Source organism: Haemaphysalis longicornis, unplaced genomic scaffold (genome assembly GCF_048455015.1).
Source record: "Haemaphysalis longicornis isolate Haplotype H1 unplaced genomic scaffold, Haemaphysalis longicornis Haplotype H1 scaffold_1, whole genome shotgun sequence".
In the NCBI taxonomy this organism is placed as follows: domain Eukaryota; kingdom Metazoa; phylum Arthropoda; class Arachnida; order Ixodida; family Ixodidae; genus Haemaphysalis; species Haemaphysalis longicornis.
The window spans coordinates 133,492,622-133,516,874 of record NW_027526203.1 but is presented as its reverse complement, the minus strand read 5'-3'; the positions used below and the strand labels follow the sequence as shown (position 1 = coordinate 133,516,874).

At 51.1% G+C, this 24,253-nt stretch overlaps 1 protein-coding gene across 6 annotated transcripts in view; it reads left to right on the top strand.

The window, feature by feature from the left end:
* The window catches only part of Mask (multiple ankyrin repeats single KH domain), a 98,586-nt gene extending 75,679 nt beyond the window's left edge, over positions 1-22,907 (top strand). For all 6 annotated transcript variants that reach the window (XM_077708774.1, XM_077708767.1, XM_077708791.1 and 3 more), the window contains exons 15-19: positions 11,526-11,675; positions 16,958-17,244; positions 17,344-17,496; positions 21,750-21,881; positions 22,658-22,907. In XM_077708774.1, the coding sequence (XP_077564900.1) occupies positions 11,526-11,675; positions 16,958-17,244; positions 17,344-17,496; positions 21,750-21,881; positions 22,658-22,690 (755 nt within the window). In that variant the 3' untranslated portion in view covers positions 22,691-22,907. The remainder of the gene's footprint in view (positions 1-11,525; positions 11,676-16,957; positions 17,245-17,343; positions 17,497-21,749; positions 21,882-22,657) is intronic.
* The last annotated feature ends 1,346 nt before the right edge of the window (positions 22,908-24,253 follow it).

The following is a 24,253-nucleotide window of genomic DNA, read 5'->3' as shown; positions in this document are numbered from 1 at the left end:
GAAGCATTCCATGAAGCTTGTTCGCATGGCCAAGAAGAAGGTGGCGCAGAGCATCGCTAACGATAGTGTCGGCGCTTCCAACGACGCATCTCCTGCCCTATCTGTGCAAGACTTCGATGCTGCGAGAGTGTCCGGCATCTCGAGCGCATCGACTTTGGCGACCGCGCCCTCAGTCTCCGGTCTCGCATCAGCCTCGACAAGCGGGAACGTGTCGCGTACAGTTCACTTGGAGATGCATTTCCTGACACGCGAGGAGGTCGAGGCAGCGAACAGACAACGTGCTGCTGTTCGAAACGAATTTGGTGCTATGCCGGCGACCCAGAGGAAGTTCCAAGCCATGGAGCCCGACCCTGTACCTGCCATCGCTACAGGTGAAGGTGGGAAGTTTTGCTTAGTGAAAATTCAAATAGTCCTGTGGTCCCTGATGCCCATGGGGCAGCATGCTTCGTTGATTGCTGTTCAGACAGCAGTGCATGAAGCCATGCTGAGGTGCAATGCAGGCTGCTACAGGGCCACTCGAGAAATATCCGCGTCTGTGGGGCTCATCACACCAGGCCATCTAGCCCTCCAGCGAGCTGCTGAAAAAGCTGCCCTGTGCATGAACAAGGCCAGCAAACGAAAGCAGGAGAAGATGAAAAAGCAACAGAGGAGGAAGACAGTGCGGCAAGACCCCTCTAGCTATGCTGCGGGGTCCTTCTAGGAGTGAAAATGTATACATAAACTTTGAACACTGTTTTCTCAAAAAGAACTTTTCCCCTTTTGTGACCGCTTATCCCAGGGATATCTCAGGAACTGCTTGTCAGATTTACATCCCGTTTTCTTTATTCTGTTCCTTAATAAATTTCTAAGGGCAAGACAAGCCCGTTTTTTCAAAATTTTTGTCTCGATTTTGTAAAAAAATCAAAACAAAATCGTGTTTGCATGTTTGATCAGCAACAATAATTTTAGTGCTGTGCTACACTTTTTCTGCAGAAAAATTCAGAAAAAGAACTCTGTCTTGCCCCTGAGATTCATATTCAGGAATAATCATAATGAATTTCATAGTCTCAGCACGCTTGGCTAATTCTCCAGGACGGGATAAGAAACCCATACAAACCACGGTGGTATACTCTGATAACTTGAGAACTAACCTCCGTTGCTCAATCGCACGTTTTCTAATGTTGATGCTATAAAAATACCTTGAAAATTTCATTGAGATATCTCAAGAAACATAAAACTTAGTCTTCAAGGGTAGCCTCCCCCCTTAAAGTACAGAACAAGGAGCCCATAAACAGCTGCGCCATTTGCGCCATTGGGCGCCAAACTTGTTTACCTGCTCCGAACGTCCCCTGTTGCGCCAAACCCATTTATCAGAGCCGTCCTGCGCCGCAGCGCCTGAATTGACCAGCAAGATATGACAGCCATGATGCCCCATGCCTGAAACTTGGCTGAAACGTTGCGTTTTCGGTTTCATCACTGCGGTTATGGTTTCGGTTTCATCAATGCTGTGAGCGGCTATTGTCTTTGGCTTAGCCGTAAGGCCGCAGGCACTACTTGCCTTCTCCACCTTCTCTTTGCGGTTCTTTGTCGCATTTGTATAGGTTTTTTTGCCAATGTCGGCCGCTGCTCCACAATCAATGGGAAATGACCAGAAGTAAAATGTTTTTGTCTCGTCGCAAACAGAAAAATGTTGTAGCTTACTGGAGGTGACCATCAATTTAGTTGCCCATTTTTGACGATCCTAGCTTTGTTGCCCGCAACTTTCTGTAGCTGCATGCCTGCTAGGCCCCAGCCAACATTAATCATGCCTTTTAACACGCTCCAGTTAAGTAGTCTACGTCATGTCTGTCGGCACTCACAACTCTGTGACCGGCGAAGACAAAGCTATGTTCAACTTCGCTCACACTAAAACCGCTGTTTGATAATAAAAAAATGCAAGCAAACACCTTGTTGTACGGAATGCCACTGTGAGTCTGCTTAAACACTGCCGCTGACACGAAGCAAGGCCTGCTATTTGATCCTTTTCAACTCTGCGCACGAGATTTGACCTTTTAACGGTCATAACGCAGCACGTTTGATGGGGCAGAAGCTACATAACTCCGCATGTTGTAAACCTCTCGATATAGAGCAAAAAATGCGTTACTGGTTCGGAGTAGGTACCAGTGCATGGCGGAACGCCTGATATAGTAGGTAGATGAAACGTAAATGGCAGGGGGCTGGCACAGCTGGCTGTAGGGAGGTTAGGGAGGCACCATAATGCTGTGAAATGGTGTTACATCTGCTCCAAATGGCATTTCTGGCTGCTTGGAACTTGCTCCAAAAGGCCTTTTTTTGCTGCTCCACGCTTGCTACAAAAGGCATTTTCGGCTGCTCCCAGGGCTGCTCCCAAACCCATGTACAGGGGGAAATACGAACAATGGAGCGCACAGTCTCAGACGCATGCTGCACCGTCTGGCTGCAAAGTCAGTGCACTGCGCGCTTGCGCACTTTTTCGATAGCGTTTGAGAACGCGGTCTACTGTTATAGGAAAGGCTTTATCGAAAATTGACACCGGTCGTTTATGTTTGGGTGCTTTTTTATGCTCTCGCCACTGAGCAGGATGGGAGTCCCTGCTATCTGCTATATTCGACGACCAAGCGTGCAGCACCGTGATTGCAGGTGGCATCACGCCGATCAACAATCACCCTGCTCAGGGGCGACGCCGCCTGAAAAGGTGCTTCAAAATAAACGACCATGCGTCGCTTCTTGATCAAGCATTTACCATAAAGGAAGGTAGGCTGCAGTCTCAAATGCTATCGCAAAAGTGCACGTGCGCACAGTTTATTGACTTTGCAGCCAGACGGCGCAGCATGCATCGGAGGCTGTGCGCTCCGTTGTTCATTTCCCCCTGCCGTGGTAGCCCAGTAGCTAAGGCGTTGCGCTGCTGAGCACGAGGTCGCGGGTTCGATTCCCAGCCCCGGCGGCCGCTTTTCTGATGGAGGCGAAAAGCAAAAACGACCATGTATACGAGATTTCGACGCACGTTAACTCTTTCACGACGGCGCCATAGGCAATCGGAAGCCGGCGTCCGATGATTTTAAATCTCCCGCAAAATCTGAAACCCGCGCTCCACAGACAAATATCGCCATCTGGTGTGTTCATTTGCAACTTCTCTTTCAATTTCGGTTTCCTTTGTTTATGTGTCTCGTGTGGTGCCGGCGTAACAAAAGAAATTTGAACCGAAGGGTAAGGGGAGGAGGAGGAAAAATGGTGTCTGGTTCACGCCGCGCTCCGCACAGTCGGACTGCTGTAGCAAGCACTTCGGCAGCTCCTGCTGTCAATTTTTCTGATTCCAGCAGCAGTGAGGGGTCAAGCAATGATGTGGGATCTTCAGATTTCAGTTAGGACGACGGAGCTCCCGTTCAGGTGCCTCGCACTTCAACAAGTGCTGGCAGGTAATTTCGTTGTGACTCCGCGCTGTATTTATAAACAAAACGTGCTTCTTATCTGACGACTGCGGTTTTGATTTTGTGTTTAGGGTCTTGAGAACGTACGGCCAGGATATTTTGCCAAATGCACCGCGCAGTATCGCGCTATCACCTTCAAGATAACCTGGCGCTCGTGTCAGATTAGCGCTGCGGGGTTGAGGTGCTACGCTTATCGAGAGCGCTCGATTTCTTTTTTCTGGTTTTTTACCACCGAACTGATAAGTATTTTGTGCGAGGACACAAAAGAGTATACCGTAATTACCCGATTCTAACGCGCACCCGATTTTCCTGAAAAAAAAAACTAAAAAACTGCTACCTCCGATTATAACGCGCACGGAACTGTGTGAGCAAGAAAAACGAATGCGAGAGAAACGGGTGATTTATTTCCCGAAGTAATCTCACTCATCTCACTCCTCATCGCTCTCCGCTGACCACAACATCTCGTCCTCGGTGCCGTCAAGCACGTTCGCCATGCCACACTTCTGAACGAACGTTCAACTAGAGATATTCTAGTTCACTATAGTTCAACCATGGTCGATGGGATCGTGGCCCACGCCTCAGACGCCCATCCCGCGAGCTTCTCCAGGGGCGCACGCTTCAGCCGACCGCTCGTTTTGAACGCGTGAGAGCCGCTGCTGCCATTGCTGTTATCAAGCGCGCAAGTAGAACGATTTGACGATTTGTGTGAACGCCGATAGAAAAGCCTAGGCGCCTATGCTTTCTGCATCCGAAAAATCGTTGCTAAAAGCTTGGGCGCCATCTTGACATGGCGATGGCGATGGGTGGGACGAAATTTCCGCTGTTTCGGTTACGGTTTCGTATCCGATTCTAACGCGCATGCGATTTTTCGACCTATTTTTCCGGAAAAAAAAGTGGCGCGTTAGAATCGGATAAGTACGGTACTTGGATGCACGTTTTACAGAGACTCACTCACCCTTGAGTGCCCTCACAACGTGGCACAGCCGTCAGTTGCGCTAGGTTGACGGGCCCTCAAAAATCCAAAACTTGGTGTACACTGTTGATTTATATATTGAATCATAGCCAAGGAACGTAGGAATAATTTGTATATCTTAAAATACCTGAAATAATTTTTAGTCTCGGTAAAAGTGCCGATTTGTGTTTTTCGTATACTTTTCTTGGGGGCTTTTTTCTGATTACTGGACAAATAAACTGTAAGTAATTGTACCTTTAACAAAACTGCTGCTTTGTGTTTGGAAGAGCAATCTATAAGCTACAATTTCATGCATAGCAAGGCTACGTGTGTCTAGTAGCTCAAGAGAAAAAAAATGTTTGGTTGAAGCACCTAAAATCGGCCGTTTCTCCGCCGTAACGAAAGAGTTAAAGGAGCCATGAAGAGAAAATACAACTTCGTTTAATTTGAAAGAACTAGGATTCAGTATCTCACTCAGCTCCATTACAGCCACAAAAGATGTTTTTAGCGAAAAAAAAGCAAGAAGTATATAAAAACTTTCAAATTTTGCGCCACAGTGACGTGTTATGAGCAAGAATGACGTCATACGGGCCAATAATAAAACATAATTATTAGTGCGTTAACTGCACATTAGCATTCAAGTGATGCGGTCAAATGGAACTAGAGGCCCCATTACAGACGGCCAGTCGTGTGTCGTCGCGACAGGTCAGTTAGGCGGCCGCCAATCGCACAAACAAGGTTCCGTGACGTCATAGAAAAGTTGCGGGAAATTGGCTAGGGGGTCGCGACTGCTTCACACGTTTTCTTTCATATCTCCGTTATTTGTTACAAGATAGCGATGATATTGGTATCATTGTTATCGGGACTAAGCAGTCTTTCTAATAAACCCAACTTGAATTTTGTCTTCATGGCTCCTTTAAAGATCCCCAGGTGGTCAAAATTAATCCGGAGCCCTCCACTACGGCGCGCCTCATCGCCTGCGTTGCGTCGGCGCGTTAAAACCCAACGATCAATCAATCCGTTGTTCATATTTCTTTTAATCCCTCCTGGACCCTGTTCCACTCCTGAGTCCTGGAACATTGAACAGATTTTTACATGTAATCAGTGTCCATGACTCATTTCTCCAGAGTGTACCGTATATCCACAAATTGTCACCCTAACTTGGAGTACATTGATTGGGCCATGTGCCTGGCCTTTAAAGTGCTCGGTGCTGAATTTTACACAGATGCTTCTGAAGCATTCTTATGGTGTCATGTTGTGCTCGTGGGCCCAATTTTTTATAATGGAAAACATTGAACCCTAACACGAATATATACAGCTCACGTTAAAGGGACACTGTAGTGATTTGTAAACATTGCAGGATTACTGGCGCAAGTTGTTGTCTGGAGTCTCTAGACCATGTTTTCACCACTTGTTGCGTTTACGCGACTAATTCAAAAAGGCTGTCCTCCTCTCTGCATCCTCCATGCCGATTTTCTATGACGTTTTGTGTGACGTCGGAACGAGGTGGCTTGGCTTGACTGTGCTACTGCATGGCTCGGCGACCCTTGGCAGAATCAGGCGACCCAGCGTTTAGTCGGCCGGCTGTCGGCGAGTCTCAAAGCTGCGGCACTGTCCGCCATTTGCAATCACTCAGCATACCTGCCAACTATTCCGAATTTTGTACGAATTTTGACCTGTCTTATGATTTTACGAAACGCGCCTGAAATTTTACGATTTTTTTTTTTTTTTTTTTCAAAAAGTATGGCAACATTGGTTGAAACGACACTGCGGTACCTTGCACCGCCACGAAGGGCAATAAGTACTCTTCTTATCGCCATCTGCAGAAGCAGTTATTTTTGTTGTCTTCTCGGGGTCCATACCTCGGGGTTCTGGATATGGTCCATACGCATCCATATCCAGAACTCTCTGCTACCTCGGCAAGCGTGTTAATAGCACGTTGTTCGGGGGCCAGTTAAGACGTCCATGTTCACCCGCTCGAGCATCTGCACTGCTTCACAGCACAGCCAACCCTTGGCAAAATTGCGCACCGCACTCTTTGTATCGCTAAGCACCGTCGTCATCTCTGGGTTCATGATGGCGAGGGCGATGGCCAGCTCTTCCGCTCGCTGCACGTCTCTCGTGACTATGCTTGCGGCGTTCACCGTGACTCCAGTCTTCCTGTCTATCACCACCGCCGCGAAGCACCGGCGGTCGCCGTACTCCGCGGCGTCGACGAATCTGGTGCCCGGAACGTTAAGGTGCTGTTCCAACACAGCCTTCGCCCTGGCCGCTCTCCTGTCCGCGTTTTGTGTTGGATCCATGTTCTTGGGTAATGGGTACACTTGGACGGCGTTTCAGACTGCCGCCGGGACGTCGCGCTCTTCCTGCTTGCAAAGGCTCTGAGGGTCGGACGCCGTCTCCATTCCGAGCCGGGCGAGAATGGCCCTCCCCGTTCGCAAACCCTTGAGCCGCTCTATCTGGCCGACCCGCTGGGCTTCCGTGATCTCCTCCAGCGTGTTATGTATTCCCAGCTCGAAGAGCTTCTCTCTGCTCGCGCTGTTGGGCACGCCTATGGCTGCCTTGTACGCCTTCCTCATGGCCGCGTTCAGGCGGTTGCGCTCCTGAAGCAACCAGTTGTGGAAGCACGCCGCGTAGGCGACGTGACTTATCGCGAAGGACTGGATCAGTCTGAGCAGGCTGTCCTCCCTCATCCCGGATCTTCTGTTCGCAACTCGCTTGATCAGCTGCGTTGCGGCCGCTACCTTGCCTACCAGTCGGGTGACGGTGTCGTCGTTCCGGCGGTTCCGCTCGATCTGGAACCCCAGCACTCTGATTTTGGCTGCCTTTGGTATCGTCTGCCCGTTGCTCGTGCGCAGGCTGATGTCGCTCTCCTGCTTGGGTCTGGATTTCGGCGGGATTATCAGTACCGTAAAAACCCGCGTAAATGCGAGGTTTTTTTCCAAATTTTACTATGTAAAAATTTGTGCCTCGTATTATATGTGGATCCCAAAGTTTTCAGCCGAAAATTTGCACTTTTGGTTTCGGTTTCAGCGGAGGGTGCACCATCTTGCGGTGCTGTTAGCTGGCTGCTGTTTCTCTCAGCCGGCGCCATTTTGATTGTTTTGACCACGCGAAGGATGGGCACGTTCACCGCAAGTCTCGATGTCAGGTGCACGAAGGCAGTATTCGGCTGCAATTAAAAGAAAAGTTATTTTATGTGCCGAGACCACCAGGAATTGCGCCGCAGGACGACTATTCGGCGTCACCGAAGGCAGCATTCGCGGGTGGAGAAAGCAACTGGTGCTTACTCGATAAAATCTGTGTAGTGTCGGCGGCCTGGAGCACTGTTGGGGGTTTCCGTCAGTGCTCGTGTTGAATGCCTTTCGCTGCCACCTTGCTGATTCCGTGAAGAAGTTGTTGCGCGCACCCCGCACTGAACTCATTGTCATTCCAGGAGGAATGACATCCAAGCTGCAACCGCTAGACGTTTGCATCAACAAGCCTTTCAAAGACTGCATCAGGTCCTGCTACCAAGAGTGGATGAGGTCAGGAGACCCGTAAGTGACAGCTACCGGATGGCTGACGCGGGCTTCTCCAGCGGTGCTTTGTGGCTGGATCGTGGATGCGTGGGCCAGCATCCCAGAGGAGCTCGTCAGTCGCTCTTTTAAGAAATGCGGCATCTCGAACGCCCTTGATGGCACTGAGGACCACTCTCTGTGGGTAGACATTTCCGACAAGGCGACTTCAGGAGACAGCGGCAGCGAACCTGACGATGACTGAACGGACGTCGGGAGACAGTGCCAGTCACTGACAATGACTGAATGGTAACTGCAGTGCAAATAAATGTTTTCTGTGCTCTTTACCTCGCATTATATGCGGATGAAATTTTTTTTTTCTGATTCTGATGTCTCCGAATTACACCTCGTATTATACGCGGGTCCGTATTATACGCGAGTTTTTACAGTAACTCGGACTTGTTCGGGGAACAGATCAGGCCCGTGCCCCTTAACTGGTCTTCTATGGCGTCCACCGCCTGTGGCAGGGAAGACTCAACGTGGCCGTCGCATCCGCCTGGCACCCACAGCGTGATGTCGTCAGCGTATATGGTGTGACGGGCCTTGGGTATGGCTTCCAAGTGTCTCACGACTCCGATCATAACTAGGTTGAATAGCAGCGGTGATATCACTGCGCCCTGGGGCGTGCCCACGCTTTCTATCTTCCGCTCGTCCAGAGAGTGGTCTCCCTCGTGAATCTTGGCCGTGCGTCCCAAGAGGAAGTCGCGCACGTAGTTGTACGTGCGCTCCCCCATCTGCAGGGAGCCGATTTGGGACAGGATGGCTGAGTGCTTCACCTTGTCGAAAGCACTCTGCAGGTCCAGTCCCGCTATCACCTGTTTTTCCTTCGTCGCATTGCCTATGACCTCTGTCTTGATCTGGAACATGGCGTCTTGGGTGCTCAGCTTGCTCCTGAAGCCGATCATTGAGTGGGGGTACAGATCGTTCTTCTCTAGGTACGCCTGCCACCTGTTCATGAGGACGTGTTCCAGCACCTTCCCCACGCAGGACGTCAGAGAGATCGGGCGCAGATTCTTGATGCCCGGGGGCTTGCCCGGCTTGGGTATCAAGATCGTCTTCGCCGTCTTCCAGCACTTGGGTAGCTTGCCCTCCTTCCAGCACCTGTTGAACAGGGCCGTCAGGCTCGCGAGTGACGGCTCGTTCAGATTCTTGAGTACCTTGTTCGTCACGTGATCCGGGCCCGCTGCCGACCGGCAGTTCAGCTCCTGGACCGCGGCGCGAACCTCCCAGAGTTTGATGTCTTTGCCCAGCTCCTCGTTGGCCGGACCCCCGAAGTCGGGGTGGCTCTCCTCCGGGATGTCTGGTAGGTACTTGTCGCCGATTCGTTTGAACGTCTCTTCCTGGCTGAGCTCTCTGATCGACTTCTTCAGGATCTTACTGAGGTTGTAACGCTGGTGGGACTTGGTCTTGGTCTCGTCCAGCAGCAGGTGGCGTAGTAACGACCGCGTCCTCCCCACGTGGAGCTGACCGCCCGCCGCACTGCAAACCTCCACCCATTGCTGGCGGCAGAGCGTGGTGGAGTGTTTTTGAATGGCCCGATTGAGACCTTGCGACCTTCTGCCGTAGCTTCCTGTTGTGCCGCTGCTGCATCCGTCTCTTGTGGATGGAACGCTTCGCCTCGAGCATGTGAGCCAATCTGCTGTGTACCGCTTCAATCTCGGGTTCTGCCTCTATCTCCTTGGTGGCTGCTCCCGTGCATTCCACGATCTTGGCCGTCCAAGTCTCTACGTCTTGGATGCCCTCCTCGTCCTCCGGTAACAGGGTGCGATACAAGTCCCAGTTCGTGAACTTGTGGATTCGTGTCTCGAACGGCTTCTTGTTAATGGGGACCCAAATTTCTAAGATGCAGTGGTTGCTGCCTAAGTTAAGACCCGTGTTGATCCACGTCGGGAGCTTCCTGCGCGTTCTGACAAACGTTGGATCCGGAGTGGTATCTCAATCGTTCTTGGAGCTGGTGCGTGTGTGGTGCGAGGGGTCAGTGATCAAGGTCAGATTCTCTTACAAACCCGTGTGCTGTTGTATCATTTGGAATCACGCATGGGAAAGCTGTCTAAATTCACTCTCGAGACACTTAGCACCGTTGCTTTCAGTATACGAACACCTCTCGTCTGGAGCTGCGCAACGTAGCCGCTTAGCACACGACATGTTCTGGAACGGCCGGGCAGTGGCCATGCTACTTTTGTCGCCCTTATGTCAGGTTTGATGCGCAGTATAGTGTTCAAAAATGCTGCGAGGAATTTCGAAAACCTCTGCAACTGACATCTTTTCACCGGTCTGTATCCGTCGAATGATGTCCGCTTTCACAGCTAAATCTAAATTCTTCCTCTTTTTTTTTTTTTTTTTTTTTTTTCATGACCATGGCTCCGAAACGCATGCTGCAGGCAAAATACATGCAACACACAGCATTGGCCACCACTGCAGAGCATGCAGAAAAAAGGCCAGAAACCGAGCGCTTTTGGTCGGTTTCCCCTTCTCCCTTATTGCCTTTCGCACCCAATCACTCCCTACGTTCTAATGTGGCTGCCCCCCATGCTTGTGTACGAGCAGGTGTTGAGGCCATCAAAGCTCCACGCCGCCGCAGCTGCCTCGCCAAATGCACCAGCAGTGCCTGTGAGCAGTCATCATCTTAGCATCCATCCTGTCAGGAGGAGCACCCTAGCAGGGGTACTTGTGGCGCGGCATTCGATATATCGAATGTGCCTGTGATTTAGAGTTCGATGCACACTTAGAACAGTGCTATACTTATGCATAGGATTTCCAAGGGTATGCTACGACTGTTCGATGTTGACAATTCGATATACTTGGGTTCGACTGTATCCCAATGAAACCTGGGTGCCAGGTTGAGAACTGCTGGCATTTAGCTTCTGGGGACAAGGGTTTAAAAACATGGAGCATCATTTGCAGCTGCACCGTCGAGGGGTATATGACAAGGAATGCTTAGGTGTCCTCAGGTTTTTTTATATGTGCAGTTGAGCTATTTAACGGACATTTTTGCTCAAAATAAATAAGCATTTCTAAATCTCGTTAAAACACAGTTTCATAAATCTCAATTTTTTTTGCACGCAGACACGAAACAGTGCAATCGTTACGAGCCATTATTATTATTATTTTTTTTTTTGTTCTTGAGCATAACCCGAATGGAAGTTTTATTTATGGAAGGAAACGAACAGAAACCGGAACAAAAAACATCTCATTCCGACACTCTGCTGCAAAGTGCTCGCTTCAAAGATCCAAGGTGCTATGTAGTAGTTGCCTACGATCGCAGTACAGCAACTCTAGTGCAAGTTGTTACAGAATCCAAACAAGGCTGATGCTCAAGCCTCTCGATTGTGGCTCGAACGTTAAGTCCTGACAGTCCCAACAGACCAGAGGTGTGAATGCAGCAGACCTCCAATGGGTGGACCAAAGCAGGAGGGGAACAACGTGAGGTGTGAGTGGATGAGACGGGGAAGGTGTTGAGACTTGTCTTTCTATGACATTTGCAGCTACGTGGGCTTTTTGCTCCCGTTTGTGTGTGTTCTTGCGGCGTTTTATGTGCAAGTGCGTCGTGGCCACGGTGGTTCACTGGCCCCTCCCCTCCTCTCCTTGCAGAGGACGGCTCGCCCACTTCCCCCCAAGGGGGCCTGTCACCTGGCGGCGGCAGTGTGGATGACCGCAAGCTGCCCCGCCCCATCGGGACGGAGCGGGCCCAGAAGAAGGGTGCGCACGCCTCCTACCCAGGCATCTGGTCCTACTCCAACAGTGAGACCCCCCTCATCTCTCCCGTACTAGTGGTGGGAGGCTGTGCAGCTGGGGGGCACAAGGATGCTTGGTGGAGGTGAAGGGTGTCTAAAGGGTGTCTAACTGCCTGTGCAGTGGCCCAGACAGCCAGAAAGTTTGTTTCCAACTTTTCCTTGGCATTTAGTCTGCTTATAGCGATGGCGAAAATTTTTTAAAAAATTCACGGGAATGCCAAACCTGGTCGCCCACTAGCGCCATCTACTGGTTCGCTTGGAGACACTGCTAGACATGCATCTCTGTTTTGCCGCAGTGGCCCCAAGGCAGAGTGGTGAGTTTTCACGCTAATGGCCTGGGTACAAGCCCCAGTTATTCGGAACTTATTTTTTTTTGCTGCAGTATATTCTCGTTGGTCAGTTGCACGCATTCTTGCCCAAAGTAAGAACAGTTTGGTATCTTCGAAGTCGTTTAGTGCTAACTCGATCTTTAGTTCTTCAATCCGTTTGGAAGGGGCGAACGTGGGGTGCGTCTAGGCGGCCAGGTTTGTCGAATATGCAAGAATGCCATAAACAAGGGCTGCCAATCATACCTTTGTAACACCTAAATGAAATTTTGCATTTGCGGTGAAAAATACAAATGGAAAAATGTAGGCTTTGAGAGAGAAAGAAATCGCCTAATGTGTTCCGAGCAAGTGGTATTAGGAATGCATGGTCGCTCGAAGTAACGCTTTGGAGGATCACATTTAATGAGTGCCTTCAGCATTGAAGAAGTTGGTGACGAGTGATTTAAGCACTTAGGGGGGTCATTGGTGCCAGAGACAGGCCTATACCGATTTTGTCGTCACTGATATTGCTGGCTTTGCCCTCGCAAGACGACGCACTCTGGCGTGGCCCCACATTCTCGGCATTTGCCTTGTTGGCGACCTCCTCACAAAATGCAGCGGTACTAGGGACCCCTCAGTGAACACGTCGCTTCTTTCGTCGAAATTTGCAGCACTCTCCCAGGGCCGGGCTTTCACCGGTCTGATTCCACTTGAAGGAGGTGTTATGCCTCCTTGATGCAGTTTTTTCTTGTCGAGACCTCAGGCTTGTAGAGTAGCCGTGAAAAAAGCGCACAGCTTTCAACTGGTTGATCCAGGGCCTGCGCTAGTGTACGATACAGTCGAACCCCGCTACAACGAACTCCGCTTCGACGAAAGTTCCGCTTCAACGAAATATTTCCGATTCCCCGTCAGCTAGCCATTGAAGTCAATGCAACAAAGTCCTCGCCACAACGAACCATTTGTCAGGCTTGCTTTCGCTTCAACGAAATTTTCGATGATTTGGGCTGGGTTTGAACAATTACTGTACAATTAAATAAGCATAGCGCCAGCTATCTAACTTCTTGTGCATTCAGGACGCTTAGTTTCACCGAAAACATGCGCGGTGCGCCCACACCGCCACCCAAAACAAAAAACAACAACAAAAGAACTGATAGGCGGATGCCATTGTTTGAATGTGATAATGATGTGGCTGGCCGTCTTTACATGAGGCGGTGGGCCGGTTCGCTAAGCCAGAGCTACAGCCAATCCGTATCCAGTTGAAATCGCACGAATGTGCTCTGCTGCTGGCGCGGCGCCGTCATGTATGCGTTGTGAGCAGCTGTCCTTGCCGTTTTCCTTCTACCATTCTTCATAGCCAAGAGCAAAAATCATGTTTGCATGTTCGGTCTTGAAGCCAAGTCATCCTATCTTAGTCGCGAGCACGCGGTCACGTTAAATGCAAGCGCGCGCGTCTTGCGTGCCAAGGTCAGTAGCTGCCTTGCCCCATCAGAGGATAAGATAACGGCACTGCTCCTGCCACAACCAAGAGGGGGGCTTTCCACCGTCTAGCAGCTATCTGCAAGTAATCAGCTCGGTGGACACGCCTTGTTGTACAGCAATGTTTTGCGCCTGCATTTCTTCACCCCCCTCTGTAACGCGTTCTTTGCGTGCAGTAAAAAAGCATAACCATTGGTATGTTTGTTATCCGAATAAACATGACGTTATTCCGTGTCACTCCTTTTTCTATACATTGTATTATGCTGCCAATAATGTGGAAACATACGGGGCTATTTTTCTGGCTTTTCCGTGGTCTGTTGGGGCAGATTTCGCCTCGACGAATTTTCACTTCAACGAAATTTTTCACACGTCCCGTGAATTTCGTTGTAGCGGGATTTGGCTGTAGACTGCAAATATTGGCCACTCGAGCACGCACCCCTTAACCGGGCCATGAAGGCGAAGTGCAAGTTTTGTTCCTTCGACGGCACTTCAAGTGCAAACTTCACTCACACAACCTGAGGAAGACAGAATGGGTGTGCGACTCACTAGCTACTTTTCCCCATTGAACTTGTTATTGGCGGCTCTTTGCAATTGGCTCAGGCCGGCAAAATAAAAAAATATTAAACGAATTATAAGCTCGCTGAACGAGTTTGTGCTTGAGTTCAGTGCATATCCTTCTTAATTAAAGCAATAAGAGTGGTAGGCTAAACAATGAAAGTTATGGATGAACACGTAAACATGGAAGCAGTTGTGGGCACTTTGCCGGCCAACACTGCCTCACATGGCCATCGGGCGTGTTGGGCTTGTCTGACACGACACTGACCAACTGACATAAGTCACTTATGTGATCCCATTTGTCGGATCATACCTGTTGTTTCGCAAAACGTTTACTATCAAGTGTAGCAAAATAACGGCAGGTGAAGTCCAGCTAAAAGTGAACCCTGTAGTAACAGCGGTCCTTGAGTGGTATTGGTGCGCCGTCTATGGTTACCAAAAACGCAGTTTATGAAAAATGGAAGCCTTAGTCAACTTACTGTTGTCAGATGGCCAAGAACGATGTAGATAAACAAGGTTTATTCGAGTGAACTTGTCCTCCGCTGCAAACAAGAAGTAAACATAAGCAGTGAAAAAGCAGTCAACAAAGCGACACACACATAGTGGAGTGTCAGCGGAGGGAAAGCAGTGGCGTCTACCCTGTGAGCATTACTTTGCATGGTATACTTTCAGGAACCATCGAATTAGATCGACAACACTGGCGATCAAAGAAGAGAGTTCTAGTCTAGTGACAATGGGGCAAAACACTCTCTATCCAGTCAGATAGCTTGTGCAGCATACAAAAGACACAGGAAACGTGCTGTGCTTCAAACACAGAACAGGCAGTGGGGTGCGGCCAGGCGCTAGCGACAAAAACTTGCGTAAACAATATAGAAGGCATGTTTTGCAGCACTATCTTTCGCTCTCGGTACCTACCCTGAATAGGTCATTGCTGACGTCACGAAACATACAATGCAGCGGGAGAATTGAAAGGTCAACTTGAAGTGTTTGGTTTCTCAGCGACTAAAGCGTGGTTTACTGCCGGACAAGCTCTCAGGGTACTATAAAGCACCAAATCTTTTGAACAAAAGAAACTTGTATGTTGTCTTCATGGCCCCTTTAATCTGTGACATGCTGCACAAGTATCTCGAAGCAACTGCAGGCAGTACAGGTGCTCGGGAAACTCCTTTTCTTTTTTTCCCCCTCTCCATCTGTACTGCAGCAGCTGCAGGCGATGTACAATAATGATGATCCCCTTTGAACCGTGTTGACGGCATGTGCCACCTTGCCTGTGAAGTAATTATCCTGTACTCCGACTCTTATTTTGTTTTAATAATGGCCATGCCCCAACTATGGTTTTGATGGCCCTTGGTCAGCCCCTTCCCTGCTTTTCTTTTTGCACTAGTTGCCCGTATCCCCTGCAGACGAGTTCAGTTTCCCTTTCCCTTTTCTCGGGCAGGATTGGTATACAGTCAACCTTGGTTGTCTTTTTGGACCATAAATGATTCTCTTGCTCGCTTTGCCTACCCACGCCCCTGATGGCCCAGCCAAGCGCACAGTTTCCCCCAAAGTCTTGTGCAGTGGCCCAACTCCCGACTTTAGCTGGCTGGACGTCGCCATCTTCCCAAAAGCCTGCTCTGATCGGTCTACAGAAGGGGAAAGCCAATCAAAGAGGGCCGTTCGTTATGGTGTGGTAGTGCCCAGACAAAGTCCAGAACTTGACCCCCGGGCCGATGTGAGTGGGTCTGCCTTGTTCTCACTGTGCTGCAGAGGGCACTAGCAACTTGAGGTGGCATTGTCACAAGGAGGCTGCTATGGCAGCAAAAACGTGCCAAGATGAGAGTGCTCACGTGTACACAGCACTGAGCAAGGGTCGTACAGTGATCTAGCCGAGCAGTCGGGCATCACACCAGAGCCGAAGCAGAGTTGGGGTTGCTGCATCACATTGTTATTAGGTTTTACTTCGTTTGTCGATGTTCAGACGTAGAAACGTCTTGTTCTGCCATGTGGCTTTGTAGTGGTGCGAGTCATGCCCGGATGGCGTAGACATGGGGAGAGGCAGGCGAGGGATATGCGGAGCCAGGTGGCGGGCACTTGCACAGTCTCCCTTCTTCCTGGGGGGGGCTGGCTGCACTGGCTGGGCTGATGGCACACCTTGGGGGTGTTTGCAGTGGCTTGCACAGGTGTTGTGCGTAGCGAGCGATGGCCACGTGTGTTCGCCTGTCAGCCGGGTGTTTGGCCAAGGCCTTGTCAGCTGGGGCCAGTAGCTCTCCCAAAGGTCGAGGGGGCCACTGTGAAGCGGGTGGGGTGGTTCACCCACACGTAGGCACTGAGAAGGGGTTTTCGCATTATTGCTTGTATTCACTGGTGAGGCGCGCATGCAGGAGACTGTGTGAGTGCGCCGTCACTCGTTACGTCTGGCTCCGCGGGATGGCGGTACTTGTCCGTGCTAAGCACATGACTGTGTTGCACGTTACAAACTTATCCCACTGAACGCAAAGTATTGCCTCGAGTCCAATCTGAGTGCAATTAATAACATCTGTGTAGACACCACCGTTGAGAATCGGGTTGAAACGGAGCAGACGCACGCCGGTGTTTTTTTTTTCTTCGGCGTGCGGGTGCAGTGCCCCGCCATGTCCGTGGTGCGTCGGCCATGTCTGTGGCCGTTTCCAGTGTTGCCAAGCGAAGAAATTGACAGCTAAACTTCTCAAAGAATACCACATATAGTTTCTATTTTGTTGGACTGTAGGTGATGATAGCACGATGCTGTCGGCTGCCTCATGTCCATGCATGTGCGTGTATCTTGGAAGACTTCCAGTGTAAAGTACGAGTACGGGGCTCTGTCAGTGATTAGCTGTCGCAGAAACTTGCCTGCCTCTGCCATATTTCGCAAATGCTGCACGTACCAGCTTTCACGAGGCGAGCGCCAGCAGTGTGCGTTGCCCCCCGTGCTGAGGCGTGCCGTTGTTGACAGCCCCCTGGCGCCCAGCAGGTGGCGGGAGCGGCGGCCTGGCCCCTCCCCCGGAGCTGAGCGCCATGCAGGCGTGGGTGCAGTACCAGCACGCCACGGGCCCCCACGGGGACGGCCTGGCCCCGCTGCTGCAGCAGCAGCAGCACAGCCGCTTTGCGCCCCCCGAGGCCGAGCTGGAGGGCCCCCACTCCTACCACCACGTGAGTCCCCGACTCATCTCCTGTGGGCCTAGGGTGAGCTGGCAGCTCCTGCGGCCACCGGCGCAAAAGCAGGCACCCCCCCTCCCCAAGGTTGGTCCCCCTCGCGCGGCCGGCCGCTCCTCCTCTCCCCCCTCTTGCTCTGCGCCTGCCCGGCGGCCCGTGGGTGACCCCCTTGCGCCCCCCTTGCAGCCGCCGCAGCCGCAGGGGGCCCTGGGTGCGGCCGGCCCCCCGTTCCTCAATGGCTTTCCCGGTGGAGCGGCAGCCGGGGCCATGCTCGGGGGCGCAGCGCCACTCTTCCCCTCCCCCGCCCGGGTGTCCGCTGAGGCGCCGCACCAGCCACAGGTGAGCTAGCTGCAGTGCACTTTGTTTCACGTACGCAGGTGCGAACAATGTTCCACCCACCCTTGGCGCGTTTCCCGCTCACTCGCACCGCTCGGATATCCACCTATGAAAGAAGTGGCAGTTTCTGGGACGGCTGCTATCAGTTGTGCCTGTTCAGAGCTGTGTTGTGAGTGTGCACTTACCATATACAGTGTAGACCGCTTATAACGTATGTCGCGGGAGCCGCAAAAATCCGCACTATAAGCGGTACCGCACTATAACCAAAACACGCGCGAATTCAACCACATCGCCACCTATCCCTCAAGTCAACCTATATTGATCATCACTCAAACGCACAGCACTTAAAAACGAAGGCACGGTCTATATTTCGTGTTATTTTTAACATCAGCCGCTGCTGCAGGGCAAAAGCGCAGTCTCACAAACGGCGAGCGCGGCTCTAACTTCTGTTGTGTTTGTTTTGAGGCCATGGCTGCGTTTTTAGCGTCTAAGAACAGATGCCGCAAGACGTGATAAGAACGCCAGCGGGATTTTTTTTTTTTTTTTTTTTACCCCACCTTGTGTTCACGATGCCGAAGGCGGCTGCTTATCAGCGCAACGGAAATCTTCGGCTTCGCGCGGCTCGAATGTTCGGAAAGGGAAAGAGCGGTGGCTTATCAGCAACAACGTTCTAAAGCGTGAACCGCGTGGTAATCGCGAAAACGTGCTGTGCACGCCAGCGCGGATACAACTGGCGTGGTGTGGGCGGCGCGGTAAAATGCGCAACATGGCGTCGGCACTGGCCGTGAAGCGGTGCAGGCAGTTCCAGCAAGTTCCAGCGACCGCTTCTAACCGCTTGCTGAAATGCCGCACGGGGCGCAAGCGAAGATGCTCATGCAAGAAAGGAGCAAATAATGTGGGCGAAAAGTGGAATATAAACTGCCATCCACGCTGCTTGTGAAAGCGCCCATCAAAAAATACCGCGGTGGTAAGCCTAAACATCTCTGGCGCGGCTAGCCGGCTCGGAGCGCTTCGAATCTCCCGCCATTAGGTACGCGTCTCCCCATTGGTGCAAGTCGTCAGGCTCCTCCCACTGCCACGCGAAGAAGCCACCGCGAGCGCGGAATCGTCGACACGAGCACGAAAAAAAAAAAAAAAAAAAACACGCGCAACGCTGATGTGCACGATTCGTGCGCGAAAACGGGCCATGTGGTTCACGATTAATAAAATCAACTTGCCGCGCGCGGATGGGGACACTGTCGCTATCTTCCGAGATGCATCAAGCAAGGTCAGTTGTGGTTATCAGGTACGCACGAACTAAAGGGTGCCTATTTTTTTTCTTTGGGTGTCTACGTTAGAGGAGGGCAAGGGGTGCACGCTGCGTCAGATGGCCGATTTCACCCTTTCTTTTTTCTTTTGCTACCCTAAAACGATGCCTCAGCTGCGCCGGTCGATCAGCAGACCCGCCGAAAACCGCACTATAAACGGTATTGTGCTTCGGCCGACCGCATCTTAAGCGGTATGCTTATGCATTGAGTTCTATGGGAGGCAAACCGGTGGTCGCAAAAACCCGCGTTATATCCGGTCCCGCACTATAAGCGGTTACGTTATAAATGGTCTACACTGTATACTGGTGTAAAGGTGGCACTTCTTTCCCTACAGTTGGGGCTGGGTGCGGCTTTTACCCAAATCAGGCCCGTGGCACCCTGCTAACTCTTTGTACTGTTGGAAAAAGAGGCTCAAATGACGGGTCGGACGCTGCTCTCGTCACTCCCACAAGCACTGGCCTCGTCAGTGGGCTCCCAGAGACAATTGTCCTCGGTACCATTCCGTCACCTTGAAACTCCTAGCGACGGTGTCAAATGACGCTACACACTCAACATATTGTAGCAAGGTCTTGCTTTTGTTGCAAGACCTTGCCCATGCACTCCTTGCCCACATCACGCTTGTGCCCAGCCCCCTGCTGACCATGCTGCAAGTTCAAATGCTCCGCTTAAGTACCTCAGGTGCCAGAAGGCGAAATGCCACCCCTTCCTTACCTCCAAAACGCACGGCTGGCGAAATGGAAAGACCGCATAAAAATTTGTACGCGTTTATATACAATTCTCAATTTCTGAAAATTCTTTCTATGCCTTTGGGCGTTGTTTGTTCCTACAAGTTGTCACAGCGGCTAAGCTCAAGCGACGCAGTTTGTTTATTCAAGCGTAGGTGGAAACTTGTGGTAAAATATGACCACAGCAATAGGGCAAAACCTGTGCTCAGTTGGGAAACTGAATGCAGGTTTTTGGCACTCTTGTCTCTCGTCGTTCAGCCACGCAGCGATCGTTTTTAGAAAAACCATTAACCAACTAACTAGCCAGGAGCCAAGTCCTATTACAGGCATAATGCAATGCTTTTCCACTTTCAGCAATAACTTTCTACTGTCATGCGGTATTCATTCTGGAAACGATTCCCGATGACCGTTGTAGACACATTTTTGTGAAAGTAACCACGTTTGTACCAAAAGTAATGAGGTTACATAGCATCGTCCCCCAGCCTTTTTCTTTTGGGGTCAATCTTAAAAGATACCCTCAAACTTTGTCTTTCGCTAGTGCATGGCGTAGTTTCTTCACCAGCTGCCAAAATCCAGCACCGCAGCATGCTTGGATCGACTGCCCATGCCGGCCTTGCAGGAGCATTCAGCTGCAATATATTCCTCGATGTGCCAAACTGCACGCAGGCAACAATACTGCAGGGAAAATTTGCACAAAGGAACGGACTTGCACTTCCAGCTCGACTTCTGGCTTGGCGCATTGAGCGTTGTCTGCGATTTGTAATCACTGAATGTGGGCTCAGATCATACACATAGCATGCCTCACAAAGGTTGCCTCCACCGTGAAGATTTACCGATCTGGGAATGCCCTTGTGCTTATCTACACTTTGCAAGCTGCGCCTCGGCATGACGACAGAAAGCCGGGCACAGGTACGCCACACTGACCGCCACCGGCATTCCACTGGCGAGCAAATCGCCACTGTTGGCGCTGTTTGCCGAAGTGACGGTGGTGCCATACAGCGGCCGCCCGGGGGCTGTTGGTGTGCTCGTGTGGGCGCACCAAGTTCTGTTGCAGTTACCTATGGTGGAGTTAGCGTGCCTCACACTGTGGCACTTGTATGAGGCTGCCAGTGAGCGCAACTTTCTGGTCTGTGTTTTATGTGGGCGTGTGCCTTCAGCAAGTGAATCTGCCGCTTTATAATGCCGCTCAGCCACTTCGCTCGGCCGAGTGCTCCCGAGAGGGACCGAAAAGTGTGGCTGGGCAGCGTCGCCCTGTCCAGGTTGTAAGGCCAGAGAACGGCAAGCGAGCAAGAAGGCATGCTGCTGGGCTGCACTTGAAGCAGGTTGTGACGCGCTCCTCCTGCTGGAGCAGTGCTACCACCCACATTACTTGCCTTGAAAGTTGCGTGCGTGCGTGCGTGCGTGCCACCGCCTCACGGGTGCATGAGGCGCGGCAGTGAAAGTCCCGGAGTGAGCGGCAGGGCTGCAATTGTGCTTGCTCGCGGTGGGCCGGAAAATATTATTTTGACTGTGGCAGCAGAAAGGAAACAGCCCAAACACTCCGCAAAGGGTCTTACTTTGGGGAGTGACCTTCTTTCTTAATTTGCATAATCCACATGAGCCATGCAAAGGAGGCGAGTGAGAAATGCTCCCAATTGCTCCACAAAAAGCGCTCATTTCGCTGGCAAGGGGTGTGCCAACGCATTACGAGCCCCTCATCTCCATTCACTTCCCCAGCTGTTTGATTGATTGCACTGTAATGATGGGTTCAAGGCCATAGCTTGGGAGGTAATGAAGCTTTTGCACTAAGGTTAAGGGCTTACTGTGTTAATGTGACCCTTTTCTAGAGAATGGGCCTTGCTTCTGTCGAGTGCTGGTGTAAACTTAAACATGTGCAGATATTTATTCTTATCGCAAAGCACACCAAAGCCAAGAGTCTGCTTTGCGCCTGGGGCGTGCACTAAGTTCAAGCACTTGAAGTGAGAATTTCGGCCTTTTTTGCGGTTTGAGTCTGGAAGCTTATATGGAGACATGCTTAAGTCAAATTCAGTGATTGGGTGTTGAAACAGTGAGAGCAGGGGCGTGAGGGTGTTGCCACTTTGAGGAGGTCTTGTTCTTGTACTTGTGTGTTCGGCCGTTTGGAGAGCCCCGTAACTCTCTGTGCTTCAGTTCTCCCCACCCTGATTTGGGGAGGGAGAGGCGGCCTGTCGTGCGCACCTCCCCCTCACAGCAGTGCCCCCTGCAGGAGGCCACCCCCTGGTCCCCGCACAAGCTGATGGGCGGCGCGCCTGGCGACTCCCTGCACCACCACCACCAGGCCCACCACCCGCAGCAGCAGCCACCACCCCACCACGGCCACGTGGCCACTGCCAAGCTGGTGAGGCTCTCTGCCACGTTGGCAGGGGCTAATGCAAAGGGCCCCACCTCGTGGCCCTCGGGGCCTTTTTTTCCCATTGCTTTGGCGTCGTGCAGGAAAGGCCCTGCTTGAAAGTTTGCACGTCGTGTAGCAGAGTTAACTTGTGCGCTTCCCAGCATTTGAAAAGCTCATATACGTCCAACAGTAAATGCTATGAATCAGGTGGCAAATGCTCTTTGCGTAGAATTCCAAGTTGTAGATATTCGTGCACCCCTGAATATTGTTCTTTTTTTTGGGGGGGGGGGGGGGGGGGGGGGGGGGGGGGGGGGGGTACTTCTGACCATTTGAATTGCAGGCTTGAAAACACTGGGCACCACTTTAGTCCTTGAAGCCTGAAAACCTTACGTCACAGCAAGCTGCGATGCATGGGATGCCACTGTTGGGATGCTTCATGAGGGAGTCTCTTGGCAATCTATGTGCACAGTTCCCCGATGCCTTCTGTGCAGCCTGTACACGAGGGCGGAGGGGGCGGGCAGTCTCTCCTCCTGGAGGTGGACGCACACCCAGAGGCTAGGCCATTACGTGCAGCCGAGCTTCCCCCGGCTGGGGTGTGCTGCAGTGGGGCCTTGCCTGCCCAAGATACGCAGAGAAGCGCCAGGGACAGTGGTGCCCATTTGTTTGAGCAAGTGCAGGCAGCGTTTGCCCCGATTTCAACCTCTTGTCTGCGATTGCTGCCGCGATGGGGGGCCGCCAGTGCTTGTCGTCGACTGATGGCCCACCTGTCCCTTGCCTTGCAGCCCTGGCAGAGCTGGACGCACCACCAGACATGATGAATTGGTCCACCCAGTCGTCATCCCGGCCGGACGAGGCTGCCCCCACCCCGAGCAGGGGCATGGAACCCGTTTATATATATTATAAATACACACACACACACTTACACACTCCCACACGCACACACACAACACGACACGTGGCGAGAGATTAGACACCGGGCGGGCGGCAGCGCTGTTATAAATAAGAAAAAAAAATAAAGGCAGGTTCAAAAGATGTGTCCGTCTGTGGCTCCTCTGGGCGTACCAGGGATGTGTGCACACCCACTGTTGGCCGCCTCCCCTCGGGGACTTCTGCCAGGCCGCTGGAGTGTCTTGTCGGGCACTGCACGAACTCTCCTGCATAAATTGTAGCCTCCCTCCTGCAAGCACTCTGTGTGTGAACCAGTGTTGCTGAATCTAAAATAACCACGCCAACTAGGGTGTGATGTTGCCACCGTTTCTGCAGCTGTTCAGGGGCCACCCGGTGTTCCAGGAGACTGCAGTATTATACAGCCTGTTGCAACGAGAATTTGGTTTAAAAATTGCACGAGGTTTATGCTCTAGAATGGAAAGATTTGACTGCTGGCATTTATACAGTTGAACCCCTTTATAAGAGACACGTACCGGGGAGCAGTTTCTGTCTCTTATATGAGATGTCTCTTATAAGCAGAAAACCATGTTTTCACTTACTAATCAAATGTGGGCACCGCATGACTAAAATAAGCTCAAAAGAACGCTGCAGCAAGCTGCAAAAGGTTCATTCTAATTTATGTTTGGCCCCCAGAATTCATGAAACAGTTCTAAATCTTTTTTGCTTCATGACTGTATTTGCACTGTTTTTGTACAACCGATTCTACAAGCTTTTTCCCTTTCCTTGTTTTGTGGAAGATGAATCGTAGATGTTGAGTCCACAAGCCTGATGAATAGCCAGAGCGCACAGCTTCTTCCGCTGTGTGCTCAGGCTATTCATTACGCTTGCAGGACTCAACACCTGCGATGCTTCTTGATTGGGAGCTACGTGAGTGGGAGAGCCCGCATGTGCGGTCGCGCTCCAATGGATGGCAGTAAGCTTCAACCACTTCTGTAAGTTGCATTTCCATTGGCAGGGCTTCTCATCGTCATTTCATAGCTGACTTTGTGTTTGCTGAAGTTATAATAAATAGCGACTGCAGGCATCTGTCGTCCACCTGTGTTTCCACAATGGAAGAAACTGCAATTAGTGACTGGTGGCACTGCATCTGATGTTAAAATGTCTGTTACAAACGAGATTATTGATTAAAGTTCAAGGATGACTTGTCCCTTATAGCCAATCTTCTACATCCGATGCCTGCTATAAAAGAGGTCAATTTAATGGGAAAGATAGGGCATCCAACCATGTGGATGAATAGTGTCTCTTATACCCATTTGTCTCTTACATCCATGTCTCTTATAACGAGGTTCAGCTGTAATGGTAAATTAATCCAAGCAAAACTCAAGCGCAATATAAAAGCGGCCATATTTTAAACTTCACAAAGGTAGGTTCAGCATGCCTACAAGTTAGCAAGGTGGAGGGGGTGAGAGCTCACGAGAGACCCATGAAGC